General features: G+C 40.9%; 1 protein-coding gene across 6 annotated transcripts in view; it reads right to left on the bottom strand.

Moving 5' to 3' along the window:
* Positions 1-1,647: 1,647 nt before the first annotated feature.
* LOC123754956 (mucin-2) overlaps positions 1,648-22,941 on the bottom strand; it is a 126,604-nt gene continuing 105,310 nt past the window's right edge. For 5 of the 6 annotated variants that reach the window (XM_045737304.2, XM_045737307.2, XM_069332907.1 and 2 more), the window contains 5 exons: positions 22,407-22,433; positions 17,200-17,551; positions 11,998-12,653; positions 6,329-10,050; positions 1,648-3,659 (listed from right to left, as the gene is read on the bottom strand). In XM_045737304.2, coding sequence (XP_045593260.1) covers positions 3,618-3,659; positions 6,329-10,050; positions 11,998-12,653; positions 17,200-17,551; positions 22,407-22,433 — 4,799 coding nt within the window. In that variant the 3' untranslated portion in view covers positions 1,648-3,617. The remainder of the gene's footprint in view (positions 3,660-6,328; positions 10,051-11,997; positions 12,654-17,199; positions 17,552-22,406; positions 22,434-22,941) is intronic. The other variant, XM_045737308.2, reaches the window with a different exon arrangement.

Here is a 22,941-nt window from a genome sequence, read left to right as displayed (position 1 = left end):
TCGGAAGCAGGTCATTCTTTGTCCCTCCCTGTTGCTCTATGGTAATCCTCTTCTGTATATAGATTCTACTAAACTTTTGGGATTAATCTTTGACACTTGCTTGTCTTAGTTGCACCATATCTCTTGCACATATGGGGGCACCGTCGTGGAGGCCTTCAACCACAAATCCAGCCTGTAGCTGGCAGGTTCCAATCAGTTCCGCTGGTTAGGCCACTCCACGACCGATACTAGGGTAGCGAGCCCTAGGCAGGAGCCTCGTGTGATCCCACAGATCACTCTCCTCGCCACAACACCCCAGTGGTTAGTCTTCTCCACTAGTCAGCCCCGGGTACGACAATTCCTCAACTGCCACGTCACAGGCAGGCTAACACAACAGTGTTCATCCGGGGGGTGACTCACAACTTCTGCAGCTAATACTTGGAGACTACGGCTGCCTCGGGTAGACTGATCCAACTTCCATTACAGCAGTCCCAGGTCGACTCTGTAATCAGACACGTCATCAGTACCGGTTACACTCTAGGGACACCTCACTTACAGGCTTAGACACAAACGCCCACCTATCCACTCCATAGATGGCGTTGCTGTCTAAGCGTCACCTCACCAGAGGTCAGCAGCTGCCACGTCACGAGCTGATTAGGACTGGAAACTAGCCCTTGTGGCCAGTATATCTCGTCCTCACTAGATGGCGCCGTCCATTTGGAGGGGGTTTCGGGAGCTGACCCACAGATGGCGCAGTCGTCACTGCTCCGTGCTCGGACGCTGGGCTCGGGTCCGTAACAATTCTCTACCCTGAGCCTGTTGAAACCGGCATCCTGTCTCTACAGTATCGTCATGATCGTTGCTGTCTTTGCTACCTTATGCAGTCTCTACAACACCCTCACTCTTGCTTATGTCATGCTTTGACTGTTACCCCCCTCTCCTGTGGGCCCTGTTCCCTTTCATCACTTTACTTTTTCTGTACAGATGTCTCGCAAGTTTCTCTCTCAGTTCATGTTACCAATATTTCTCCTCGTGTCATATTGTATTCTTCACTCTGTGTCCATTGGCAGGATCATTAGTCTTGTTACTGGTAACAAACTGCTCTCTTAAGGGTAACCTGTCCTCCTTGGCCTTCCTACTCCCAAAATAACTGGCAGTGGGGAATGGCTCTGGCAAAGTGACATATTAGTCAAAGACGTTTAACTCTCGGGCACTTAATGGGGCACTACACTCCTTATTGTCTGAACTACATTGTCCCTCCTACAGTTGTACATCTCCACCTTGAATGTCCTGATATTTAGGACATTCGTGGGTCTTGCTTCCCAACTGTCCCTTGCAGTCATGTCCCATGACGGTATCCTTGGTGAATCCGATACCTTTGATATCGCACACCTTATGCACTTTTGGTCTCGTCCTGGCATTCTTATTAATATTCAGAACCTTTTGAATATCCAACAACTTTGATGGTGCTATATAGTCTCCCCAGCTTGGTGCTTTCTTTTGATAATTACTTATGTTTATGTTATGTGGACAAAGTTTAGGCAATTATTCACCACTGTCATTTGATGAGGTTGTGTCAGTGAAATTAAGCATTTCAGGCAGGAGTGAACTAATAGGTTTCTATAATACATATAATGCACACACAAAATAAGGTAAATCATGCAATCATTCACTTTCTTTCTTTATATTCATAGTTTAGGGAAACAATAATTACACAGGCATAAAATAACTTTATGTACAATGCACTAACACATGATTTACATATATGCACACCGACTAAAAAGCTACAAAATTTACATTTCTATAATCAAAGACAGATGTATATTTACAGATTCACATGAAAAAGTAGCAAAGTTATAAAAAATATTATATACTATGATATGTATAAGTTAGTTTGGGTGCACCTCATGAGTCTTGGAGACCTACACTTCTTCTATAACAAAATAAAATAAATAGCATAATTATTAGCATGTATAAAAATAATCTAAAATTATGGCACACTTGAGTCTGAAACAAATGGTGGGGAAACATGTGGCAAGAATTCAAAATATGGAACTCCATTATTAACCTAATGCCAATAACATTATAAGTATATAAAATAATATTCATGGACTGTACCTGCACGGCTTCTCTGGCTTAACTGTGTGAATTACAATATTTATGAACCTAGGCTTTTGTAACTGGTAAAGAAACACCTTAAGCTCTTGGGTACACACTCGTATGTAGTGTGGTCTTGTTCAACCAATACACTTATTTACACATACACATTATATATTTGATATACGTTTGTATATATACAGCATATAATATATAATACATGGGTCATATTATTAGTGGTGGTACACCAAAGTATGTCTGTAACGTATTGTGTGTATATGTACTCGCCTAGTTGTGCTTTTCCAGGGTTGAGCTTTGGCTCTTTGGTCCCGTCTCTCAACTATCAATTACCTGGTGTTAATTGACTTTTTAAATTTAATTGGAAAAAAAATTCCAGAGTCTACTTGGCTTTATTATATCTACATTTGAAGCTGTGTATGGAGTCTACCCCCACCACAACACATCCTAATGCATTCCATTTGTTAACTACTCTTGACACTGAAAAAGTTCTTTCTAATGTCCTTATGGTTCTTTCGGGTACTAAGTTTTCACCTGTGTTCCCTTGTTCATGTGCCATCTATGCTAATTAGTTTATCCTTATCTACCCTGTCAGTTTCTCTGTGAATTTTATAGGTGGTGATCATGTCTTCCCTAATTCTTCTGTCTGCTAGTGTTGTGAGGTTTGGTTCCAGTGATCTTTCCTCGTAGCTCATACCCCTCAGCTCAAGAACTAGTGGTGACATACCTCTGAACCTTTTTTTAACTTTGTTTTGTGTTTGACTAGATGTGGACTCCACGCTGGAGCCGCATACTCCAGTATTGGACTGACACATGAGGTATACAAGGTTCTGAATGATCCCTTACACACTTTCTAAAAGCAGTTCTTATGTTTGCCAGCCTTGCATAGCCAGCTTTGTATATACCGCTGACATCCTTTTGGTGTGTGTGTGTGTGTGTGTGTGTGTGTGTGTGACATATCATATGCTAAAATTCGTATACATTTTTAACATTTTCACATAACCAGTTAAATAAAGCATAATGTGCTCACATCATTAACAGCATTTCTTATGACATTGAGATTTTTCCAAGTGGTTCTTTATAATGTATGTTCTTTGTCATAAGTTATCGATCCTTTACTTTATTATGGTACAGTACAACACTAGTTATTTTTCAACATACTAAGAGCCTTTTAAAAAATCCTCTTTTCCAAAGACAAACTTAATCTGTATTAATAATATGGCAACTATCAGTTTTTACTGCTAGAGTTAAAAAGAAAAAATTCAGTTGCAGGTATTTATAAAACTCTTATTCAATTTACAATGCATATTCATATTATAAAGGCTTTTTCACAGCCAAATGCATAAACCTGTAACTATATTGCCTCACAATTTATGCAACTCATATGTAACTAAGTCAGGTCACGCAGCATTAGGAAACATGAAGTCATCACACGCACTTTTGAGAGACTGTGGCAGCCGTATCTTATTAATCACCTGGATGCTTGTGTACAGCATCGGTTATCTCTATAAGGGACCGGCTGCTCACGGAACACATGCTGTATTATGGACACCCCAGTGGTCTCGCTGAAATGAAAGCAAACAATGATCATTGTAGGTATACACATATTTATATTATCTAAACTGCATGATATATTACAGTACATGTAAAGTTTAATTACCAGGTATAAAAAAATTTCTGGCAAGCAAATGAATTTAGACTTCACATATTTCTTTAATGTAGTAAATTTGAATTAAAACTTCTTTATTTGAGTGTCCTGTAACACAGTGGTCAGTGTAGTTGGCTCACAGTCGACAGGTCCCAGGTCTGATTCCCATGTAGGAAGAGGTCTCTGGACACCTTTCCTTACACCTGATGCCTTTGTTCACCTAGCAGCAAATAGGCACCTGAGAGTTAGGCAACTGTTGTAGGTTGCATTCTGGCAAAGGTCAGTCATTGGTCTCGGGCGACCTAGAGGAGCCTAACGGGCTTTCTGTCCCTGCCAATGGGAAGCCACTTACAGTGTATACGATAATACTGCATTGATGAGTGAACTTGTAATACTGTACTGTTTTTCTGTGGGGAGCCCCTTTGGTGCTCTGGAGCTATCTGGCTAATATGCAAATCATTAGACAGAGGCATTAGTCTATGGAGTTCAGCCTACTGGGGACCACGAGAAAACCTCTTTATGGTTGGGGGGTTTTCTTATCTGCCATTGACTGGTGTCATGCACCCAGAAAGGTAGGCTTAACAAAACAGACCCCACATGTTAAGAAAATTGCAACCAAAAGCCGAACAGAGAGGCAGAACTCCCTCCAATCCCAAGGAAACAAGCAAACGTCACGATCTATTGCCACGTCCCTCATCCATGCTGCCCCTTCCCAGGTCCCCTCCACCCCCCACCCCTGCACCGGCGACCCAGCACTCCAGTTCGTTAGTTAATGCAAACCATAGCGGATGCTTTCTCTGGCCTCGCTTTCCAAGCAGTGATTTGCCTTTGTGGTGTCCTCTGTGGTGGCCAGGTGTCCTCAAGAGTACCAGGGCTGCATGCACTTAGGAGCATCCTTCCCTAAGCACCCAGTGAGTACTACTACCCTTGTATGTTAGGGTTCTCTTCCTTGGTGCGTTCGGGAACCAATTCCGTAGTAGTTTTTGCTGCTCGTCACTTACCCCGCCCTTAGGGCCAGCTGGTAATTCATGGCACTTGTTTGGCCTTCGGTAGGGATTAGTATCGTGCTGGCTGGGGCATAAAGGTATTGTGCAGCCTGCCTACCTATGTGGCAGCCGGTTCCTGTTTCCTCTGGGGACATTGTACTTTTGTTTGGGTTTTCTTTGCCTGGTGGGACTATAGTTCCACTTATAATATATTGGTGACCCTCCGCTAGGCCCTCGTGTTTGTACACGTCGCAGGGGTGTCAGAGTTTTGATGTTGCCCCCTTGTTAGCTTTGGGTGTTAACTGGTTAGCAACACCTAGCCCGGGCTTCCCATAGCAGTCAGTTAGCCCCTCCACCTTCCGGGGGATGGGGTTACACGGACAAGCGATGCAGCAATAGAGAGTGTCGTTTGCTTGTTTCCTTGGGATTGGAGGGAGTTCTGACTGTTCGGCTTTTGGTTGCAATTTTCTTACCATGTGGGGTCTGTTTTGTTATACCTACCTTTCTGGGTGCCTAAACCCAGTCGATGGCAGATAAGGAAAATTCCCAACCACAGGGAGGGGGGCGTTCCAGGGTCACATTGCTCCCTGCGCCTCTCTGAGGAAGCCAGGTTCTGGCTCGTGGTTCTTGGTAGACTGAACTCTATAGACTGGGACATTAGTTTAATGATTCGCATATTAGCCCTTTAACAGCAGGGAGCCTCTGGGGGCTCACCCAGAAAATAGCATTTCATTACATTCAACACTGGGTTTTTTCTTTATGATTGTAGAAATAGGGACATGCAGTATATTTCATATTTATTATAGAAAATTTTCCAAGACTTTCCAAGACAGTTCATTTTGCTGCTGCCTAAGGTATGATCTGTGATATCTGGCCAGGGACTTTTCACAATGTCCCTGCAGATCATTACAGGTGCTAGGGGACCAGGCAAGAATAATCAGTCCAGTTAAGAGAATATTATGGTCAACTACCAGTTAACCTATTTATGTAGTTTTGCTGACTGCCATCAGTTGCTATATTGACTGCTGCTCTTACATAAAAAGATAAAGAGCCTCAGTGAAGCAGTTTAAAAGTCAGAGAGAGTAAAAGCTGTCAAGTAAGTTGGAGCATCATTAAAAAAAAAAAATACTTGGTAATCAAAAGTCACTGCCTACACAGAAAAGTCATGCATCTATGCATATCCCTATACATATATTATTGCACTTAGAATTTACACAAAATTATATGGATATCTCTTAAAATTTTGAAAGTTTATCATAATCGTGTGTGAAATATGTCTGGCATATTCAGTTCATAATACTAAAGTTTGCAGCAGACATCAAAATTAGATAGGTGGCACACTTAAAAAAAAAAATGGAACTAGATGGAAGCAAATGGTGTACTTGGGCATCATTTCCCTAACACCACACACTGTGCAGTCATATCTTGGTATTGAACAAATGTTTCTTGATAGCAGGTGCTTGTCTTAATTAAACATTCTACTATTTAAAACATACTGGCTCTTCCTTACCAAAATATTCTCCATCGTCTTACTGTGTAATACAAAAAATGTGTACAAAATATAACAAGCAGAAAAAAGATAGATCAAATCAAATTTTACCTGACATTGTTCTGAGCAGTACCAAGCTTTCTTGCACCCTGAACATAGAAACCGAGCTGGCTGGGGGCAGTTGAGACATTGCCTCTTCTCCCCAGTACCACTTCCACTACTGCTTTTGTTGCGTTGAGTGGTGGCGGCGTTGGCAATAACAGACGAAGGAACTTGATTATTTGGATGTAGCCCAGCTTGAGTCATGTGGTGAATAGCTGAATTTGAATGCATGTTATTTGAATAGTGACCATGATGATTGGGCATAACACCTGACAAGTGTTGGTTAGCATTAGCGTAATGTGGGGAAGAAAAGTTTGGAGGAGGCATATGTGCTGGTGTTTCTGGAATGGACTCACGGACAAGTACTCGAGGTGCAAAGGTTTGTGGATGTAGAGGTTTTTCGACAGTTTGGCTTGCTGGCTGTGGTCTCTTCTGACCTACATGACCTCCCCTGTCTAAAGAGCCTATTCTGGTATCAAAAGATTGCTGAATGTTCTCTCTTATTCTCTCAAAAAATGGCAAGTTTGATCGGTAAAAATTCTCATTCTGATATTGTTCCAAAATGTTTCGTGATGACGGTGGTGGTGTGGGCGGCTTATAAGGGCGAATAACTGTAGACATGGGTGCAGGTATGGGAAAGATAGTGGCTTTATCTGGTCCAAGACTTCTCATTATAGGTGCAGTAGGATTCACATGCTGTGGATAGTGGTGTTGCTGCATATTCATTGCAACAGCCTGCTGATAGTCCCTAGATCTTTCTGTACAGCTGCTTTCACTGTTTCTTCTCATAGATTGAACAGGTGTGGGGTACTGTGTTGGACTACATTGTGGCTGAGCAAATGAATAGTGTGATGCACTCTTTTGTTGTTCTGTGGATGAGGAGCTTGTAGAATGAATAGATATGGCAGGATTTGTGTGTGCACTGGGATACATGAGGTGATGCATCATAGAATTTGCTTGATGCATGTCAAGGTTGTCTGAATGCCTTCTGAGAAGTGCTGGTTTCATTGTTGAGGTTTGTTTTTGGACTGATGATAAATCTGTTAAGTCAGAAGTGGAGTAAGTATTTTGTTTCATTTCTCCATCATATGACTGAGAATGGAGGAGTCTCTTGGGATCCTCATGTGGAACTCTTGAATGATGGAAATGTGAAGGTCCATGTGTGGACAAAACTTCGACATCTGCTGATGCACTATCTCGTCTTATTCCCTTGACAGCACTTAACAGAAGAGAAGCTTCTTGTTGCTGTTGATGATCATCAACCAGCTTTAGGTAAGTCTGTGGATGAGGTTCACAAAGAGGAAACTTTCCTCCTACTGATACAGGCATTACTTCTACTTCAGAATTAGAAATACCAAATACAGTACGCAATTTGTTACGACTCATTCCTGATAATTGTTTATCCGATTTATTTACTGGAATAATACTTGGCATGGGGTTTACTTTTGATATTACTGGGCTTGTCCTAGATACTGCAGGATTTGTCTGTAATACTGAAGTATTAGGGCTAGTTATGGGTATTACACCACTTGCACAAGTTATTGCAGGTATAGATCTAGTTGACCCTGGGCTAGTATTAGGCTGTAAAGTGGACACTCTTTGTAAAGCAATGTTAGCATTTTGCGCAGGAGACCCACTCGCTGAATATGTAGGGCATGTAAGCATTGCATGACTTGACTGTGACACTATGTGAGAATTCTGTGACATTATTGGACTATTCTGCAGTAACATCACATTAGACTGTGATGTTGCAGGACTGGTCCTTAGAGTTCCAGGGCTTAATCTTGATGCACCAGGACTTATTCTTGGTTGGCCAGGGCTAGTTCTTGGCACCCCAGGACTAGCCATTGGCACTCCAGGACTAGACCTCGACATTCCAGGACTAACCATTGGCACCCCAGGACTTGCTCTTGGCATCCCAGGACTAGCCATTGGCACCCCAGGATTACCTCTTGGCACTCCAGGACTAAGCATTGGCATCCCAGGACTAACCACTGGCACTCCAGGACTTGCCCTCGGCAGCCCAGGACTAGTCCTCGGCAGCCCAGGACTAGCCATTGGCACTCCAGGACTAGCCCTCGGTAGCCCAGGACTAGCCATTGGCATTCCAGGACTAGCCCTCTGCAGCCCAGGACTAGCCATTGGCACTCCAGGACTAGCCCTCTGCAGCCCAAGACTAGCCATTGGCACTCCAGGACTAGCCCTCTGCAGCCCAGGACTAGCCATTGGCACTCCAGGACTAGCCCTCTGCAGCCCAGGACTAGCCATTGGCACTCCAGGACTAGCCCTCTGCAGCCCAGGACTAGCCATTGGCACTCCAGGACTAGCCCTCTGCAGCCCAGGACTAGCCATTGGCACTCCAGGACTAGCCCTCGGTAGCCCAGGACTAGCCATCGGCAGCCCAGGACTAGTTCTTGGTAACCCAGGACTTGCCCTAGGTAGCCCAGGACTCGCCCTAGGCAGCCCAGGACTCGCCCTAGGCAGCCCAGGACTCGCCCTAGGCAGCCCAGGACTAGTTCTTAATACTCCAGTGCTGGTTCTTGCTAACCCTGGGCTAGTTCTAGACATTCCAGGGCTTGTTCTTGATAACAAATAATTTATCTGTGGTGATGAGCTTGCTAGGCTAATTACACATAATTCTGAACTTTGCTCTGACAACTGAGGACAGGTCTGTGGCACTTCAGTTGTCGGAAATACTAATGGACTAGTGTTTGCTTTTGAAAGACTATTCCCTGGAAGAACTGACGTATTTGCTGCTGTTGCTTGGATCGTTTCTGCAGTATTATGGCCTGATGATATGAGATCACTTCGAATTGTAATTTTTGATTTTTTGGGCTCTGGCTGTAAACCGAGTTCTTTATTTTCCATTACTGTCTCATTGTCACTAGATTCTTCTGAACACTTTCTCTTCTCAGATTTTGTTTCATCACTTGATACACAAATTTCTTCCTTTCTATTTTCTTGTGTGTTGTCATCTTTTCTTTCTCCTTTCTCTGTGAGCATTAATTCTTGTACTTTTCTCAGTTTTTCAACTTCTTGCCGTGTTCTCATTAGTTCTTTATAGAGGACTGATAGCAACAATGCTGATTGCATTTCTCTATCTTCGTCTTTCCCTGGAATTTCACTTTCAGATTTGCTTTCATGTTTTAGAGATCTAACATCAAAGCTGCCACCAACATCTGTTATGGATTCCAAAACTTTGTTCTCTACAGTTTCAGATAACTCTTGAATCATCTGTACTTTATTGGTCTTTGTGTCTCCAGTTTTGTTGAAAATCTTTAAATCTTCAGTTTTAAATGTACCTTCTGCAGTATTTGTCAATTTATTTTCCTGGTTAATAGAGTCAGTTTTATTATTAACTTGTGAAATGCTACTTTCAGATATTTTATCAATGTTTGTGGTTGACTCGGAGAATCTAAGGCTCTTTGTGGGTACTGATGTATCTGGCATGCTTTTTGAACTCTCAGGAAGAGAAGTGGATCCAGGTAATGACTCTTGAAAGCTTGATGCACCTTCAGTTATGCTTGGTAAACTGGTAGCAACATCAAAGTTGAAGACACATTTATCTGTTAGAGGCGGCTCTGGTGATGATTCAGAATCGCTCTTTAACATTTCACGGAAAGCACGACGGAGAAGAGTATGCTTGTGTGAGAACCGTTGGGAAGCAGCAGATGTAGTCGAACTTGCAGTTTGTGAACAGATGCTGGTTGCACAAGACTGCTGCACTGCATCTGAGGAAAGTAAAAAGATATAAATATATTCAATTATCTATTCATATATGTATTAAAGTACTGAATGTAAAAGAACACACTTTTCCCATGATTCTTCAGTTATGGAATAGAAAATTTTAACTTAAGAATAATAAATGGCTAAAAGCTGGAGTGCATAGTACTGCTTATTTTTGGTCTGCAGTTCAAGGCACCTATAATCCAGGTGAAAGTATTTATAGAGACAAACATACGTACATATACAGTATATATTATATATTTTATTTATTTATTTTTATTTATTTATTCTGTGTGTGTGCGGAAAACCCACAGAGAAAGGGAAAGGGAGTTGAACATTTCGGCAGGTTGGAGCCTTTCTCAACAACAGATTGTTGTTGAGAATTATATTATAATATACATTATAATTATATATATATATATATATAATATAATATATTATATTATTATTATAAAATTGATAAAGAATTATTGAAACCTGCATCTTCAAGAACAAGAGGTCACAGACTCTAGCTAAGGAAACAAAGCTGCTAAAAAAATATTAAAATGTTTTCTTTTGCAAACTAAGTGCTAGAAAGTTGGGACAAGTTAAGTGAGAAGTTTCATGTCATGTGACAAAAAGTACTGGGAAGACGGACCCACGAGCATAGCTCTCATCCTGTAACTACGCTTAGGTAATTACTGTCCATAACTTATAGGGAATTGATGGTGGAGTGGTATTAGTACTGGGATAGCCAGTGGGGTGACCCCTGGCTGCCCAGTTTCGAAGCTTCGAGGAGTTATTCTTCTACAGTGGTTTACAGTTGGGAACCATTCAATGTGCAGGCGATGAGTCACAATAACGTGGTTAAAGTATGTTGACCAGACCACACACTAGAAGGTGAAGGGACGACAACATTTCGGTTCGTCCTGGACCATTCTCAAGTCGATTGTGATGAGGAAGTAGATGCAGGCAATAAATAGGCAAGAGAGGTGAGGAGCAAAGTAAGATGTAGTAGAGGGGATAGTAGTAGGAATAAGAACTGCAGAGGGCCTATTGGCCCATTCGAGGCAGCTCCTATTATAACCACTGAATGAGAAGGAGATAGTAATAGGAATAAGAAGAGGATAGCAAGGGAATGTAAGAGAAGACAATGAACAGAAAAAAAAGAGACGATAGAAAGAAAAGGAAAGAGAAAAAGATAAATGGAAGGGTAAGCTTATGTTAGGTCACGTTTGTTAGAAAGATTAAAGCATTTGAGTGTATACTGTGAAAGGGAAGAGTCCACAGCAACAAAGCCAGGACTCAACATGAACTTGAGTCCTGGCTTTGTTGCTGTCCTGAGGATGTGTGAGAGAAAGAAATATACATAGTAGATACGATATAGGAAAATAGTTTGAAAGTCGGTACAACTGATAGAAATGTGTGGTCCAAGAGATGACAGCTCGGTCCTGCAGGAACATATAGTAAATACAGTACTGTAACTATCTTAAACACATACCATAACACCTTTCCTCTGCCACTTTCCCTACTCTTCACGATCTTCCCCACTCACCATTACTCTTCACCACCACCACTCCACTGCCTTCCCCCACCTTCCACACTCTTCACTATTTTCCCTATCCTTTATCCTTTACCACATTTCCTCCCCTCACCACCCTTCACCTTCCCAACCTTTCACTGCCTTTTTTACTCTTCACTTTTCACTCATCACTGTAAAGGAGGGGGGGGGGGTGTTAGAGGCTCACCCCCCCTCCCCTGCCCATGGCCATCCTCTGATAAGGACCAGTCACCCTGCAAAGTTTGACGAGACTAACTCCAAGTGTCTGGCCTCCATCCTTGGACAGACATTATCTTTTATAAATATAGATTTTTGTACTATGTGTACCATATTTTGTTATTACAGTATTTGAGTACAGGCAACAAAAATATTATTTGAGAAAACCAGCTGTACTTTGTTTTCTACTACTGACCTGTGGCTACAAATGAGCTAGAGTTTGAGCTGTTGTATTGTGGTGATCCAAAATGTCTGATATTTTGTTGTGGCCACTCTCCAGCTGTTGTCACTGCAGTTGCTGTTGTCGTGATGACGGACGGATTAGAACTTGCACTTGATAATGATTGCATGGCTGGCTGGACGGATGCCGAGGTTTTCTTACCATTGTAGCTGGATGTAGTTGTGATGGCATCATTATTAATTCTGACATTATTGCTGTTTGCACTTCCATAATAGTTACCAGTATTAACACTGTCATAAAATGCTTCTAAACTATCACTATCAACACTATAAAGTGTTGCCTTGTTACAGGTAGTGCTACTGTATAGAGTTGCTCTATTGGAATCTGTCGAGTCCCCTGCACCACTGGATTTATTAAACACAGTTTCAGATTTCCCCTGTGTAGACCCATAAAACGTTGGCACATTGGTATTTAAAGTACCCTGAACAGTCATACTGTTAACATTTGCAGAAGTGTAAGCAGCTGTAGTGGTGGAAAATGTTGCTGGAGGTAGATTTGTTGGTGAAAGGCGACGTTTTGGCAAAGCTGTCACTCTCGATGATGGAGTGAGTGGGGGTACAGCTGTCTGCAAATGTCTCCTGAAACCAGTGCTTCCACTACTTCCACTCAGCCTGAAATACAGAAATTTATAAATGTGAATAGTCTGAACAAACAAATCTGAGTAATGGAAAAGTATTTTATGTTCACTTTACAGGTTGCTTCTTTACCTGGGCATGTGATAACTTCTGTACTCTGTTTTATCGTATGTGTAAACATCATAAATTTGTATAAGAACAGAAAATTTGAAACCCAAAGAGGTGCAGTAAAGTTTAAGAAATACTTGCCTAGGAGGGGGGGGGGAGGTGAGATTTCAAGAAGCCTAACAGGTTTATTGGCCAAGAAAATAGGAAACTATTAAAAAACAGCATTGAATGTAATGAAATTCCAATTTGTTGACCAAATCACACACTAGAAAGTGAAGGGACGATGACGTTTTGGTCCGTCCTGGACCATTCTCAAGTTACAATCAACTTGAGAATGGTCCAGGATGGACCGAAACGTCATTGTCCCTTCACTTTCTAGTGTGTGGTTTGGTCAACATTTTGGCCACGTTATTGTGAGTCCTCATCTGCACATGAAATGCCAATTTCTGGATGAGCCTCCATGGCTTCATGAACAGTGAGCTTTGAACAGTATATTCATGAAGAGATGATGATATATTTGAAAGTAAAACATTGAATGAAAGACCTATTAGCATTTGAAATCCAAGATTCTGTTGTTGGGTTAAACTTAACACCTCGTCAGGCAGAAGAGTTAACCTGTCTCAAGTGATAATTCATTAAGATTCAGGCACAAGACATCCTCACTGTCATCGTTTATGATCAGTGTATTCAAGGAATGTCTCAACTTAAGTGAAGAATGTGTCTTGCTCTTACTACCTTTTATGACCGCTTACGTGTGCTAGACTGGCTTTTCAACTCTAACAAAGCTCAAGTTCAAGGAGAGAAGCTGGATTAACCCTACTGCCGATTTGGGTGTGGCCTTTTATTCTGGCAAGCCAGACTGGACCATGATAAATGACAAACAGGCCTCAAAACATAACAGGAAAGGGCTAATTACACATTTCTCCTCTACTTTGCTTGCTGCATTTTATATAGAGTTCACATTTTCACATATCCAGCCCAACCACTTGGGTTGGGCGGTAAAGTGACGGTCTCACTTCATGCAGGTCAGCGTTCAATCCCCAACCGTCCAAGTAGTTGGCACCATTCCTCCTCCCCTCCCACGTTCCATCCCAAATCCTTATCCTGACCCCTTCCAAGTGCTAACTATATGACCCCTAACTAAGTGCTATACGCATAATCGTAATGGTTTACCGCTTTTTCCTGGTAGTTCCCTTCCATTCCTTTCACATGTTTTGTGTTATCTTACAAGTTAGAATTCAGACAGACTTAACTAAGATGCACATGTGAACATTCTATGAATGCTTGTAGTATGTATATATGTACAGTATATAACATACAGGTAAGAATATTGTATATCATATTAGGTTCCTGTTTTTGTAAGGTAAGGATGCTAGAACTATGCATTTATATATTATATATGCCAGTGGGTTGTGAAGTTATTGCATGAAATTAAACTGGGTCATAGCCAAAACATTTAAAGAACTCTGCTCGATACCATCACATAATGTGATCATTCCATCATGTAACACGACCATACCATTATATAATATGAAATAGCAAGATGTCCCCACTTCTCATTTTATTTAAACAGAGTTCTTAACTATGCTATAATCATGACTAAAGTACAATATACTAGCTGGTTGCTCAATACCTCTTGTGGTGGAATTGAATAACCTGAAAGCCCAACACCATGATTCTGTCTGTCCCCCTCCTGAACCTAACCATATACCCATTCACAGTTGTGCCTCTCCATCCAATGACTCTCCTTACCTTGAGGTGTTTTCGGGGCTTCATGCCCCGGTCATTGACCAGGCCTCCAACATTTCTTTTTACCATCACCTCCTATGTCCCATCAGATAACTTCTTCCAATGATCCACAATCCCTTAGTCCAGCATCCTGTGACCCCCAACATCCTATAACCCCCCCTCTCATCCTGTGGTCCCCCATCTCCCCCTTCTGTGGTCTCATTATGTGACCCTACAGAAGGCCACCGGAAGGACGAGCCTATCACCGGAAGTTGAAACCGAGATCAGATATCCTATCATCGAGACCATTGTTGCCTCCTGTGACCTTCCCCTTTCCTACCCATTTCCACAGCCACCTCACACCCACAGCCTTCTGCCCCTCACACCAACAGCCCCTACCCTTCACCTCAGCCACCAAACCCCCATCTCACAACCATAGCCCCTCCACCACAACCACAACCCCTCCACCTCAACCACAACTCCTCCACCTCAACCACAACCCCTCCACCTCAACCACAACCCCTCCACCTCAACCACAACCCCAATACCTCACACCTTATAGCCACAACCCTCCCCATACACTACAGCCACAACCCCTACCTCATAACCCACCCTGCCTCATAGACTACCTCACAGTCACATACCTGGTGCTGGGCATGAAGCAGCAGCAGCAGCCACAGCCTCCTCCATCTCAGTCCCATCACAGCCCCCTCCTCACTGCCCCCACCTCATACCCACATACCTGGTGCTGGGTGTACAATGGAGAGGTGGGCTGTGGTGCTGTGCTTCAGCCACAGCACCACTTCCCCATCTCACAGTCCCATCATCAACACAGTCCCAACCTCACAGCTACATACTTGGTGCTGGATGTGAAACAGCAGCAGCTGTTGCCCTACCCTACCTCACAGCTCCCCCTCCTCACAGCCACAGCCCTCTTCCCTTGCCACTACATACCTAGTACTGGGTGTTAAGTAGCACCAGCCACAGCCCCCCACCCCTCTCCACCTGACAGTCCCTCTCCTCACTGCTACATACCTGGTGCCGAGTGTTAAGTAGCAGCAGCCACATACCTGCCTCTCCCTCACTCTCCGTAGCTCAACACACACTATCAACATCCCCGGCCCTGAATAACTCGGGATTTCCCAAAGCTTCGCAGGTTCTCGATTACCAATTATTGTGGCATGGCTGCTCTTCTCTGTGATTACCAATTTTAGTTCCTATTTCAGTCGATCAGGACTGTTCAAAGGTCACCTTCAGGTCTGGGCTGTTCAAAAGTCACCTTCAGGCCAATCCACCCTTCCCCCATCACTAGTCACACAAAACACATATGAATCTGGTGTTATAATAATTTCCCATTTCATAGGTACCAATTACCACAAAGCAGATACCTGTTACCACACTTCTGTTACCAATTATCATAGAGCAATTAATCATCACATTGGAAATGCAAGACACAAGAAACTTCCAAGACACAGTTGCTAATTAACATAGCCCAATTACCAATTACCATAGAGCAAATTTCAATTGCTATATTTCTAACTACTAAGGACACTCATGCTACCAATCATCACTGAGCAGGTACCAATCTCAACTGCTTAGTTACCTAATTAATAAATCACAAAATAATTAACACGACACAGCCGTACCCATTACCTTGGCACATTTAACAAATTATCTTGAGGCACGTGCTAACTACCTCGGCACATAACTAATTACAGTAACCGAGTTAGGGGATATATAACCGAGTTATTATTTGTTCCAGCATTTGTATTAAACAAATTGGGCCGCAGCCAACCAGCTTGCGTAAATTTCCCCCCCCCCCCCCATGTACCCATCACAACTGACATAGTGTGCCGCTAGTGAGAGAGTCCAGACTAGTAAATAAGGGGACAGGCGTGGAAAGGGAAAACGCGTGAAAGGAGACACACTTGGAAAGGGATTTCACACATTAATTGAAATAATATTAAAAACAAACCAAGTCCTTGTCAACAGTCATAAATGATGGAAATGCCTAATTGCTCAAATTAAAGTAGAAACAAACAACCCATTTTCTGTCTTATCCAACATGTGACAAACCTTTCTGCCACTCACCCACAGGGTGAGTACGATGTTTATATTATGTTAACAAACTCTCACTCATTATGTTAGGGTCCTCTTTTGAGTCAGTGGTTACTTTAGCCTCATTAACTGTGAATAACTGTTTATGTTAAACTATGTAAGTAGGTAAACAATGTTATAATATGCTTAGATCAACACATTTTGGGGTTAAATCCTGAGCTTATATTATGTGCCAATACCTTTTCCACTACCTCTCACAGGATGGGTATGGGGTGCATAATAAATGAGCTAAATTGAACTCCGAGTCATTCCTCATTCTTATAGTTTTATATAATACTAATAATTCATTATGTCGGGGGACAGGAAGCCAGAGTATATTCATACACGTTTGCTTCCATCGAGTTCCCCCCCCCCCCCCCCTCACGCAGGGCCGAATTACTGACCCCGCCCAGGATGCAACCTCACAACAAGCTGACTAACTCTTGAGTACCTACTCACTGCTAGGTGAACAACGGCATTAGACGAAAGGACATGTGCCAAATCATTTCTGTCCCTCCCAGGATTCAAACCTGGAATCCTCAGAACAGTACAGAATGAACCCAACTGTACTACCGGGACCTTTTCTATAAGAGATAATACATCTGAGAAAGAGAAACAAACCTATTCACCACATAATGAATGTACTCACAAGTTTTTTTTTGTGTCCCCCTCCTCCTTCCTTGCGTGGAAAGTAAATGGGGTTATGGATGAAGGAGTCTGAGGTTCTGAAGACAGCGATGAAGTACTTGGGGTCTTAGTGGCCAGACTAGGCGTGGAAGGTGTTGAGGGCGTATAGGGTGTTGAAGGCGTTGAGGGTGTTGAGGGCGTTGAAGGTGTGGAGGGGGTGGAGCCAGAAGAGAGCAGTGAGCCGTTCTTGATTTTTTGCTCCAGCCAGTTGAAGCCTTTTATCTCCTGTGCGAGGCGGCGTCCCCTCTCCTCCTCATGAAGCACCTCCCGCTGGAGCTGCGCCTCCTGCAGTGCCCACGACTTTTTCACGTTACCTGTTGGAAAGTCACATCCATGGGTCAGTCCACAGCACACGAGGTCACGACGAGCAAGATCACATCCAATGAAAGCTCTTCTACAAGCCAATCATTACCCAGCACAAATAGATATCAGAACGATAACATTCTGTCTTCAGACAATACACAGCTCCTCTGTTCACATCCCTGAATATGCTAAACAAACATTCACTCAACACATTATCTTGTGCTATTTACACTTACAAAGTCTTATTTCTCAATTTTAATCCTGTTTTGAAACTCTTCCTAGATGGATGTAATAAAATCTACCAGAAATTAATATTTATTTTATATTCCTAGAGTCGTACAACTAAATTTATGTAAACAGGCCATGCAAATATGAGGAACCCAATACTGTATAAATAAATAAATATAAATATATATATAAATATATATATATATATATATATATATATATATATATATAAATATATATATATATATATATATATATATATATATATATAAATATATATATATATATATATATATATATATATATATATATATATATATATATATATATATATATATATATATATATATATATATATATATATATATATATATATATATATATATATATATATATATATATATATATATATATATATATATATATATATATATATATATATATATATATATATATATATATATATATATATATATATATATATATATATATATATATATATATATATATATATATATATATATATATATATATATATATATATATGTCGTACCTAGTAGCCAGAACTCACTTTTTGGCCTACTATTCAAGGCCCGATTTGCCTAATAAGCCAAGTTTTCATGAATTAATTGTTTTTCGACTACCTAACCTACCTAACCTAACCTAACCTAACTTTTTCGGCTACCTAACCAAACCTAACCTATAAAGATAGGTTAGGTTAGGTTAGGTAGGGTTGGTTAGGTTCGGTCATATATCTACGTTAATTTTAACTCCAATAAAAAAAAATTGACCTCATACATAATGAAATGGGTAGCTTTATCATTTCATAAGAAAAAAATTAGAAAAAATATATTAATTCAGGAAAACTTGGCTTATTAGGCAAATCGGGCCTTGAATAGTAGGCCAAAAAGTGAGTTCTGGCTACTAGGTACGACATATATATATATATATATATATATATATATATATTATATGGAACTCTTTTTTTTTCCAAAAGTTAAAAAAAATATCTATTCTCTATATTAAGAGTAGAATAATGAAGACCTAATTTCCCTATCATAGTATCTCACCTTGTACTATTAGTTCACCTAGTATTTTACTCTCAAGAAATACAACTACTGCTGTACTTCAATATAATTTCTAATTATGATCTTTATATTAATATAGAAATTGTGCAAATTCAAATTTTGTCATGATATCTGTTACTACATTTATTTTTTATTAAAGACTATGTTATATTGTAATTTTAAATAATTGCAAATTCTGTAATTGCTATAGGACTTGCCCCAAACACTCTGCATGTTCGTGGCTTTGCCAGAATGTATCACTTAATCCTCAACATGTGTACTTTCACAACCCATTGTACCTTCTTGTATGTATATACGTATACTAGATGTAAGGCACTGGCCTTACAACCAGCAGTGCCCTGTCCCCCTCCCCCCTCTCAACCAAATCTTCCTAATCCCCTTTCTTCACCCTATTCCACTCTTTCCATTCTACCCCTCCCTTTTCCCCTTTCCCTCTGCCTCTCTCCCCTTACCATTCGCACCCTCCTCCTCTCCTCTCTTTACCCTCTCTACCTTCTTTCCTCCCCCTCCATCTTCCCTTCTCCCCATTACTCCTCTAACTCCCCCTCCCTTTTTTCCTTCCTCCAACTTCCTTCTCCCCCTTTCTCCATATTTTCTCCTCTCTTTTTCCCCTCCTTTTGGAGTTTATGTATATACATAAAGTTTATATATATATATTAAACTTTTGGAGTTTATATATATGTGTGTGTGTGTGTGTGTGTAACGACAATTAGGAAAACATTGATCTAAGTACAGTATGCAGAAAATGTTATTTTTAATTTAATAAAGAAAACTTTTTTTCAATGTGCTTTTTCGATATTTAAAAATTTCTAGTGTACAATTCTAAATAATAATTTAAATTTCCACAGTGTATAATTCCAAATAATAATCAAATAATTCCTGTACATTTAAATTCTGCAATAATACCGTGCCAAATAATGTACAATAATTTACACAGTTTATACACTTTTCTATTCTTTAAGTGGGCAAATTGCATGATCAACAAAACGGTAAATCAATCAGAAAATGTGAGCATATATAGCAGGATCTATTTTTAACAAACCCATGTTGCATTGACTTTACTTGATTGTTCACTGCGAGATGGTAAATAATTTTCTCCATAAGCTTGCAGATGTGTGATGACAAGCTGATCAGACAGTAGTTTTCAGCTGAACTCTTTCTGCCTTCTAGGAGAACTGCTTCTTGGTCCAGATACTTGGAAAAGGAGCTTTAGTGATAGGCATAGTTCATTTGCCAGTTTTTTTATGACTGGATTGAATTCTGTCCACTCCTGGGGCTTTTGAGTCTTTTAGTTTGTCAATGCGCTTCCTGTGTGTCGCACATTATGGATATATCCGTAAATTTCTCTTCATCTACTTCAAACAATTGTGTGGTAATGAGATGTTGTTTAATCTCTCTAGAGTGAACAGTGATGTAAATTATTCATTCAGAGCATTTGCTGCCCTTTTATCATCTATTATAACTTGGCCAGTCTCAACTTTTAAGGGTCGTTAAGGGTTTGGATCCTTCTGTGTGTTTTGGGGAAATTTTCTGTGGAGAGCCCCTTCAGCTCCCTGGAGCTATAATGGGCTGATGTGTATATACTGTGCAGTATTAGACTGTAGCAACAGTCAGTCGATGGAGTTCTAGGCCTAACGGGGACCACGAGCCAGAACCTGGCCCTCCTCAGAGAGGCACGAGGAGCAATGGCTTATAGACACCCCCATGTAGTTGGAAGCAGTCTGTGTCTAGTATCTACCAGGTCAGGCACCCAGCAAGGTAGAATCCCAAAACAAACTACAGCTGGTTAAAAATTGCAAACTAATGCACATCAAGCAGTGTACCATATTAATGCACATCAAGCAGTGTATCATACTAATGCACATCATACATTGCATACTAATGCACATCATACATTCCATACTAATGCACATCAAGTGGTGCATGATACTAATGAACAATACATCATACTAGTTAACATCAAGCGGTACATCATACTAGTGCACATCAAGCAGTACATCATACTAGTACACATCAAGCAGTGTATCATACTAGAGCACATCAAGTAGTGCATCTTACTGGACATCTTCATCAGACATCTTCAAGAGAAATCTAGACTGTTTTCTAAAAAGCGTGCTGGACCAACTAGGCTGTGGTGGGTATGTGGACCTGTGGGCCGCTCCAAGCAACAGCCTGGTGGACCAAACTCTTTACAAGTCAAGCCTGACCTCGGGCCGGGCTTGGGGAGTAGAAGAACTCCCAGAACCCCATCAAGCAGGTATTAAGCAGGTTACTAGTGCACATCAAACAGTGTATCATACAGTACTAGTGCACATCAAGCAGTGCATCATACTAGTGCACATCAGGTAGTGCATCATACTAGTGCACATCAGGTAGTGCATCATACTAGTGCACATCAAGTGGTACATCTTATTAGTGCACGTCAAGCAGTGCATCATGCGTTTCGTTCATTTATAGATACTAAAGTAAGTCCTCTTGAAGGAAGTGTGATAGTTTGAAGTCCTAAGCTTGACAGAGCATGCAGATTTGCTTCAGAAAACAATATGGAACCAGTACAGTTTAATTGCCAATACTTCCACCATTCATCAGAGATGTGAACTCAGGCCTCAAAATTACGAGAACATTGAGATGCTGCATGGGCAAGGTGGGACCTCGGATGTTATCGCCTTACACAATCGTTTATTCCATCTTACATTTTAATTCCTAATTGAGCAGTGATTAATTACTGCTACCGTACCTTTTAAGTACGATACAAGTACTGTATCTACAAGTACTGTATCATTTAATTACCAACTGGGGCCAGGGCTTTGGGAGCAGAAGATCTCCTGAAACCCTCTCCAGGTATGCTACAGGTAACTGAGTACTGACTATTTACCACCTGTGTTCTTTTTTTTTTAATTTTTTCATGTGAAATTCAATAAATAATTTTTTAGTAACAACTCAGTCTTGTTTCATTTTGAATCCTGTTTAGTTACTGGACTAGGCCTGTTTAATCATTTGCCCAGTTTCATTACTGAATCTCACCGAATTTCCTATCGAGCTTCATTTAAATCACTAACGTATTACAGTATATAATGACCTTGTAATGATTACCACTGAATGCTCATCTGTTGCTTAAAACTTTTAGTTCTCTACGTTGGAAAGGGAGCAGTGTGCAACTGAGTCTATGTTTAAGCCGATATATGTCAAAGGTTTACTGCAGATCCTGTATTTGGGGGTTAGTTCTACACCAAAAACGAAAGTACTGTACAACAAGATTTTGGCTACACTCAACACTCAACAAACAAACAAACACACAAACACAAACACACACACACACACACACATAATTTATGCTTTTCTCACACTGACCATAGTAATACTATAAGCTCCTGACAACACCAAACACATGCTACACTAGTCTGGTAACCCTCACATAGATACCAAATACCACACGACATCCGTCATGCCCAGCTACCCATTAAACAACTGTATCTACAATGTGCCTACAAGACGTATTAGCTAAAACAATAAGAAGCGCTATACTAAAGATCTGTGAGTATGTCTATACCTTCGCTACGTGAATCACTGTCCGAATCTGAAAATAACATCATGATATAAATACAAAAAAGCATTTATCAATTGTACATGAATATAATCACATGAAATACAAGTAGGGCAAACCATTGTCAACTTTATCACTCAAGTATTCAGCCACAAATGAGAGTAAGCAACACTGAAGCTAAGAGACAAACATCACCAAACAGAATTAATGTGAACATAATAATTCATTCAGCAAGCAAGTGATTGGTAAGTTCAAGCAGAAAAAGTATGTGATTGAAGGCGATGAGTCACAATAACGTGGCTGAAGTATGTTGACCAGACCACACACTAGAAAGGGAATGGATGACGACGTTTCGGTCCGTCCTGGACCATTCTCAAGTCGATGATCGATTCGATTCTCATAGACTTGAGAATGGTCCAGGACGGACCGAAACGTCATCGTCCATTCACTTTCTAGTGTGTAGTCTGGTCAATATGTGATTGAACTTCAAACTGCGGCTCTGCTTGTGAATGTATTCTGCCCACACATTGTAAGCGAATGT

This window comes from Procambarus clarkii, chromosome 28 (assembly GCF_040958095.1).
Source record: "Procambarus clarkii isolate CNS0578487 chromosome 28, FALCON_Pclarkii_2.0, whole genome shotgun sequence".
Taxonomy (NCBI): domain Eukaryota; kingdom Metazoa; phylum Arthropoda; class Malacostraca; order Decapoda; family Cambaridae; genus Procambarus; species Procambarus clarkii.
The sequence above is the reverse complement of the archived record's forward strand: the minus strand, read 5'-3'. Positions and strand labels throughout refer to the sequence as shown.